The sequence below is a fragment of the Salmo salar genome, chromosome 15, assembly GCF_965601325.2.
Source record: "Salmo salar chromosome 15, fSalSal1, whole genome shotgun sequence".
Classification (NCBI taxonomy): domain Eukaryota; kingdom Metazoa; phylum Chordata; class Actinopteri; order Salmoniformes; family Salmonidae; genus Salmo; species Salmo salar.
In genome coordinates, this window is record NC_138305.1 from 47,397,072 (window position 1) to 47,404,259 (window position 7,188).

General features: G+C 46.4%; 1 protein-coding gene across 2 annotated transcripts; it reads left to right on the plus strand.

The window, feature by feature from the left end:
• Positions 1–38: 38 nt before the first annotated feature.
• gpatch2 (G patch domain containing 2) lies at positions 39–6,782 on the plus strand. Of its 2 annotated transcripts, none has more exons than XM_014144634.3 (10): positions 39–243; positions 818–1,061; positions 1,254–1,798; positions 2,024–2,088; positions 3,205–3,381; positions 3,648–3,768; positions 3,914–3,953; positions 4,076–4,140; positions 4,283–4,371; positions 5,024–6,782. In XM_014144634.3, exons 1-10 carry the CDS (start codon positions 194–196, stop codon positions 5,191–5,193), a joined length of 1,566 nt encoding a protein of 521 aa, XP_014000109.1. In that variant the 5' UTR covers positions 39–193; the 3' UTR covers positions 5,194–6,782. The 2 variants fall into 2 exon arrangements, with proteins under 2 accessions (XP_014000109.1, XP_014000110.1); XM_014144635.3 differs by having other exon boundaries at positions 1,254–1,795.
• Positions 6,783–7,188: the final 406 nt, after the last annotated feature.

The window sequence follows — 7,188 nt, forward strand, 5'->3', positions numbered from 1 at the left end:
GAGACACTTCAGTCCAGTAGGTGGCCGTAATGCACCATTAAAGTTTTTAGCCAACCACAACAGCACCACAGAAGAAAAAGTGTTTCTGTGCTTTCGCAGATTTGTTAGGCTAGCTTTGTAAGAATGGTTACTCCCTTATTTAGACGTGTTCCCGTCATTTTTGGTTAAAAGTAACAGGCTTTGGGGGGCTTTAATGTCAGGTGCAGCTAATTTAAAGACCTTTAGTAAAGCGGGAACCAGCTGGTAAGTGATTTCTGAGAAAATTGCTAGCTAGGCAGCCGATTAGCCTAGCTAGTTACCTGACTGGACAGCTGCTTATATTTTGAAGACATTACAACGTTAATCGGCTACCTAGTTATCAGATGTTTACATTTTGACAGCAAAATGGGCCACAAACGTTAACTAATAAATAGCGTGTCAGCTAACTAGCTTGCTTTTCTTTTTGGGTTTAGCCAACTATGCTAGCTAGCTTTTAAATGTAGGTCAGATCTCCGTGGATTGGAGTTACACATTGGCAGTGCCTGGGCCGTTTAGCCCAAACTCTGCATGGGAGTTCATCCAACATTTGGCTGCAGTTAATACTTACCTAGGCAATAGCTAGCTGGCGTTAAGATGGTATGTACACAGATACTACTATTAGATTGATGCCAGGTCTTATACTCATGCCATGGGACAGTTTTCCAAACTGACATGTTAATATAGGATAGTAGTGTGCACACACACACACACACACGATTTGGGCTATACACACACAAATTCATATATTCTTCACTGTTTGTACCACACACACTCACACCTCCTTTCTCTCCATCCCCAGGCACTTTAGCCGGACGATGGACGAGCTGGTCCATGACCTGGTGTCGGCGCTGGAGGAGAGCTCGGAGCAGGCGGCACGGGGGGGCTTCGGGGATGGGGGGGACCACGCGCTGGCTGTGGGCTGCCTGCTGAAGAGACAGGCCCGGAAACGCCGTGGGAGGAAGAGACGCTCTGACAATCCCCACCCGCCCTGGGAGACTGGCCACCTCAGTGAGGGCTCCGAGTCCAGCCTGGACGAACACAAGGTGGGGAGGTGGTCTCGGACGGTCCAGGTCCTCAATGAACCCCACATATCTTATTGTAAAGGAACAGTACCTTGGTAACTGTACAGTAAGAAGATTTCTTAAGAGCATAGATGCTGTCAGTTTAACTGTCTAAGCATGTGTTGTAAATGTTTGTCTTAATCTATTTCTCTTCCCTCGCTCCCTTCCTGTCAGGACTACCGCGCCACCACAGGCAGCGTTGCCAGCAGTAACAGCCACGCCCGTGACAACAGCGACTCTGACGAGCAGCTGGGGCCCAAGCGCCGTACCCCCCTGAACCCTGACACAGGACGTGGCAAGCGCCCCCTCTGGCAGGAGGACCTTGGAGGAGTGGGGAGCGCAGAGGGGTCCCGCAGTTTGAGACGCCGCCGCAAGGTCAAGCGCATGGCCGTCGATCCCCCTCTGGAGGCAGTGACCTCCAATAGCACCACCACCATGCTAGGTCCCCCGCCTGTCCCCAAGCCCCACGGAGGGTGCAGGATCCCTGGGGTGAGCGCGGCTGAGGGCAGGGCGGGGATGGAGCTCACTGGTGGCGGAGTTGGAGGAGGGAAGTGCAGGGTGAAGAAGAGGAAACTGGCAGCCCACAGGCTCGGGTTGGAGGCGACTGATGAGGGGGTAGTGGTGGAGCGTGGGGACGCCATTATGCGGCAGGCGGGGCCCAAGGACAAGATGGAGTTTGAGGAGCAGAAGGGCTCGGATGAGGACATGAGTGACAGGTGGTTAGTGTTTCCCTGCTCCTTTGTGTATGCCTATACGTTCACAGGTACGCTCACCTGGTTGAAAAGCAGTGTTTAGATGGCTTGTTTAAGGTCTCCTACCTCAGAGGTTTCGCTGTATGATGGACACTGAGAATTGACTTCAGACTTTTCCCTTCTTTTCCCATCTCTCTTTACACTCCCATCTTTTCTCCTTTTATCTCTTTCTTTCTATCTCTCTTTTATTAGTGAGACCAGCAGTGTGAGCAACAGTAGTGATGGTGGACTGTACACCAATGATGAGGGGAGGCAAGGTAACCAATCTATTTGACCAAATCTTGTCATTTACAGGGACTGGTGGAAGAAGGGGTCAGCAGCACCCACTGGTCTACTACACCTTTCAACTTGAGATTCATAATTAACTGAAATCTGGACAGTGACTGTAGGCCTATAACCTCTCACATGTAGACTAATGTAAAATGAACTCATGCAGAATTAAGTATTTCTTGCAGTGATGCATGTAATGTTAATTTTGTCTCTGGAACAGAAACTTTGAAATATGATATCTTTCAGAATCTCTTGAGCGAATGCAAGTGAGCTGATACGTTATATGCAATTGACACTTTTCATAAAAGCAGACAGTATTAAAATCATAACATTGTGCATCCAAGACGAGCGGAAATCTAATTTGAAACATGTTGGATCGTTGTACAGCCTTCAGCAAGGGAAGAATCATTACCTTGTGTTAGAGCTTTTCTCCCATTCCCTAGATGTCTCGTGCTGTGAGAGAAGCCGTAATGGATCAGACAACTTTACCGACGTCAACTATATTATTGATGCATTAATTCTATCAATTTATAACATTTATTGTTGTGAGTACTGATTTTTATAGGTCAGCAAGTTATGACTGAAGACAAGCTGCATGTATCTAATTATAAACAAGTGGACCAACAAATATCTGAAATTTATAAGCAGAAACGCATTTTAAATTAGGCTTTAAAAAAAAAAAAAAAAAACATTTCCCGCACCCATTAGGGGAAAGGAAAAGGAGATACCAAGTCAGTTGTACAACTGAATGCCTTCCAACTGAAACGTCTTCCCGCATTTAACCCAACCTCTGAATCAGAGAGGTGTGGGGGGGCTGTCTTAATCCACATCCACATCTTCGGTGCCCGGGTAACTGTGGGTTAACTGCCTTGCTCTGGGGCAGAACGACAGATTTTTACCTTGTCAACTCCGGAATTCGGTTACTGGCCCAACGCTCTAACCACTAGGCTACCTTCCACTACGTATGACATTTATAGCAGTGTTATCAACAAGAATAAAACATGTCTTTAAAAAAAGGTTAGTCCAAAATTGAAGTTAATGTTTTATATGGAACCTATTTTCTCAGCCCTGACCTTTAACCTCTGCCCCCTCCCGTCTCCCAGGTGATGATGAGCAGAGTGACTGGTTCTATGAGGGGGAGCCGGGGGGGGCGTGTGGGGTGGCGGGGGTGATTCCCTGGTGGGAGAGAGAGGCAGGGGAGGAACTGGACCTGGCTGACCCGGTCTTCAACAGCATCCTCACCGGATCCTTCCCCATCATGAGCCCCGGGGCACAGAGAGGTAGCTGGACCCAGACCTGTCTGTTTATATGTCTGCCTGTTTGTTTGGATCTCTGGGCCCAGTACCATTTTGATTACTAGTCCTGCTTCTCTCTCTTTTTCTTTGCATGATTGTGGAATTGGTTTTATACAAAGAGTTGTGATCTGTCATATGGCCAGTAGGGGGCATTTCCTGCACAGGGTTTATCATGTAGCCTCTACAGCTGCCATAGTGTTTCTCCTATTCCAGTCTATGATGTGTGCACTCTGCTGCCTCTCCTGTGTCAGGGTTCCAGGCCAGGCTGAGCCGGCTTCATGGGGGGCCCCAGGGCCAGGCTTCTCAAGGCAGCCCAGGACAAACCTTCAACGAGCGGCTGGGACGACACCACCAGGACCCCCACTCACACGAGTCAGTCTCCCTTACCTCCCTCACCGTCACCCGGCTTGTAGAATATCTGTCTATACATTCTCCCCCACCCCCCCCTCATTCTGTATTTTTCGCCATTTGAATTGACCGTGTGCAAATAAACTAAACAAACCTGTGTCCTCCACAGCCCATGGTTTAGTCCGGGATCTAGAAGAGAACATGGACAGGTAAGACATGTTTGTCACTTAGCTGCAGTTTCAGAACAGTACCGGCTATTATACGTTTGTGGTTGATAATGCCCAGATGTATTTTACATTTGCTAATGGCCTTTCATTTGTTCTCTCTCTAGATGCACTGGGACTCACGGTCAGACAGAGGCCATCGGAGGAGCTGCTCAGTAAAGACGGCCAGCAGGTACAGGAGGAATGGTCCAATCAGCGAAGGATCTAACAGACATATGATAGTTGTTCCATCCACAACAGCACATTGTTTCTAGAATGTTGCCAACAGATGGATGCTAATGAGTGAGGCTTATTTCCTGGTTGTGGTTCTGCAGGCAGACGAGTGGTCACCTGGGGTCTCTGTGTACGGGGGACGTCAAGAGGAGACGCAAAGCAGCACCCCTTGGTTTACCTCCGCCCACAGGTAAACTCTTTGACACACACCACTGCACTGACACACTCATGACTCACCCATCCATCCCCTGTTAAATCCATCTTTGGCTCTCAACCCTCCTCTATAATCTGGATTGGACAGCAGTCAGTTGGCAGGCTCTGCAGTCACAGACATACCAGATTAACCCTAAGCCAATGACGGCTGTGTATCCCAAACCACACCTGCTCCCCTCCCACCCTTCACCTCTACCTCTTAAGTAGCGTGTTTGATGAGACTGAGGATATAAAAGGTTAATGGGTTATAACCAGGTACCCATCTTGGTTCCAGGAAGAGGATATAAAGATATTTACCAATGGCTACAATAGGAAGTGATGCAACCGGAGTCTGCTCTACTGCCCTCATCTCTCCTTGCTACATAAGAGCAAAGGGAAAGGAAGAGAGACGAGATGTCTATTGTGACCCAGTCATTGTAGAGCAAGCCTACGCTAAATCATTGTGTTGGAGTGGTAGAGTTCAGGGGTTAAATACTGTAGCTCCGTCAGCCCATTGAGCCAAATCAATAAGCCTTCATCAAGATCATCTGCTCGTATCTCTTTCCATCTCCCCTTCCTTCTCTTGTGTCTCCGTGTCTTTTTCTCTGTTGTAACTCTGTGTTCCTGATCTTTTATCTCTCCTTATCTAGGGTTGGTAGGTGAGAGTGCGGGGCCCATCCCAGAGACCAACATGGGCAACCGGATGCTGCAGAGTATGGGCTGGAGCCCCGGCATGGGCCTGGGTCCGGAGGGCAGGGGCATCACCGAGCCCGTTCGGGCCACACAGAGACCCAAGGGAGCGGGTCTGGGTTTTAACTGAGCCTCAGGCTTTAGGCCCCAACTGAACAGGCCAGTAGGCCTCGATGGACCCTACAGAGAGCAGGGAGGACTTTGGTCAACTCTCTCTGGGAAAGAAACTCTGATGGAGCAGCAGAGCTGGATGAAGGAACGGATGAAAGTCAGCAAGAACAGTTTTAACTAATAGGAAGACCGAAAGGAAAATCTGAGGTGGGATCCCCAACGCTCCATGCACTTCCACTCTAACCAGGGTCGAAACTCATAAGGGAAGTTTTGGCCCTAGTTAGGGGAAGTGCATGGAGCGTTGGGGTTCCCACCTCAGATTTGTAGTTGGGATGTCCAACATTTCTACCAGGGAAAAGAGAAGGAATGGGAAAAAGACCAAGGCATTGTAGCTGAGTTTGATTGTATGAGACTAGCCAGGTTGTGTAGTTGGACTGTGTGTACTGCACAACACACTAAAAGGCTGTTTCACAAGAATATCATTTCTCTTCAATCAATGGTTGTTCTGATATTGCACAGTATGACAAAAAATATATTTTAGGTGAATATCATTGTACGCATCAAAATGTGTGTGTGGTGGAAGTTTATTTGATTTTAAATCGGTTTTGCGACACTACATTACATTGGTGTTATTCCAGGGTAATTATAATGGAATAACATGGTTCTTACCGTGGCTTAGTACAAAAAGATGATGTCTGAAGTGTTAGCTAAGTACTGCATTAGGTAAAGGTAATTACAATTATACTACTTGTTTCTCTGGTATAACGCTAATGTAATGTAACTGGCAAATGTTTTTTTAAATCTATTTAAACTATCATATGGTTCCTTTTGGGATATTGGGCAGTTATGTTTGATTGTAGATGACGGTTATTGGTTAAAAAAATAAATGAAGACGCCAATTTTCTCCTCTCTGCTCCTGACTGCATGTGCTCCCATAGAAACAGAATAAATTGGACGGGCGTCCCCATTCAAGTCAATGATGACATAATGGGTTGACTTGGTACACTTGCAATGCTAGCCATAGGAACAAAGCAGGAAGTAAAAGTAGGAAGTGTACCCATCAATTTGTGGTGTGATTTGTTTTGATTCAACTCAACTGATTACAAAGATAAACATTCCATTGCATTAGCCACATCAGTTAACATAAATTAAATGAATGTTCTACATCACCATTGAAATGATTGAATATAGTACCAGGCAGCCACTGCAAGTGTACCAGTCAAATTGCCAGGGTTAGAGGTTCCAAGAACATTCTATTCATCCTATTTCTGTGTTCTGCTGCAGGGAGGGGGCGTTACCTAGGCTAGGGTTTCCCAAACTCGGCCCTGCCCCCCTCCCAAAACCCCGGTGCACGTTTTGGTTTTGCCCTAGCACTACACAGCTGATTCAAATAACCAACTCATTATGCTTTTTTTTTTTCCCATGATGGTGTTCATCCATAATATGGTAATTGTGCCAGCCCTATTGATGGTATTCCTGAGGGAAGTTGGAATATTTCAGGAAATGAATCTTGAAATAAAATCATTGTATGTATGGTATTGAAGTAGAATGTTCAACCCTGAACACTCCAGAATAGTGTTTATTTTATTAAAAAGGCAGTGCAGTCAACTTGATTTCCTGTTTTTCTTTTTATGACATTGAAATAACACTTGAAGAGAGCTGTTTGAAAAAGAATTCCTGGAATTTCAGCCTGTTCAGGTGGGGTGGAGTTATTGGACAAGATCGTGACATTACAATCTGATCTGATTATTCTGACCAATGACTAGTCATCTTTTATTTGCGTGCCTATCCTACTTTGAAAGGCTTAGCGGGGTAGGCTCTGGCCTAGACGATCCTATCCGCCAATTAGGGCTGTTGGGCGATCAGACTGAGCATTTCAATGGCGAAAGGAGGCATAGTTATTTTTCATGAAATAAATGCACAGTGATTTATTAGACATACAGTGATGATTTAAACATAACGTTAAAAAGACTGCATGGGGGCTTTAAAAAGAAGCCAAACGCAATTCTAACTC

Coding starts and splice junctions, on each gene's coding strand:
- gpatch2 (XM_014144634.3), top strand. CDS start 194: ATGTCAGGTGCAGCTAATTTAAAGACCTTTAGTAAAGCGGGAACCAGC. Junction 2,089..3,204: donor CAATGATGAGGGGAGGCAAG/GTAACCAATCTA, acceptor CCCGTCTCCCAG/GTGATGATGAGCAGAGTGAC. Junction 4,141..4,282: donor TCAGTAAAGACGGCCAGCAG/GTACAGGAGGAA, acceptor GTGGTTCTGCAG/GCAGACGAGTGGTCACCTGG.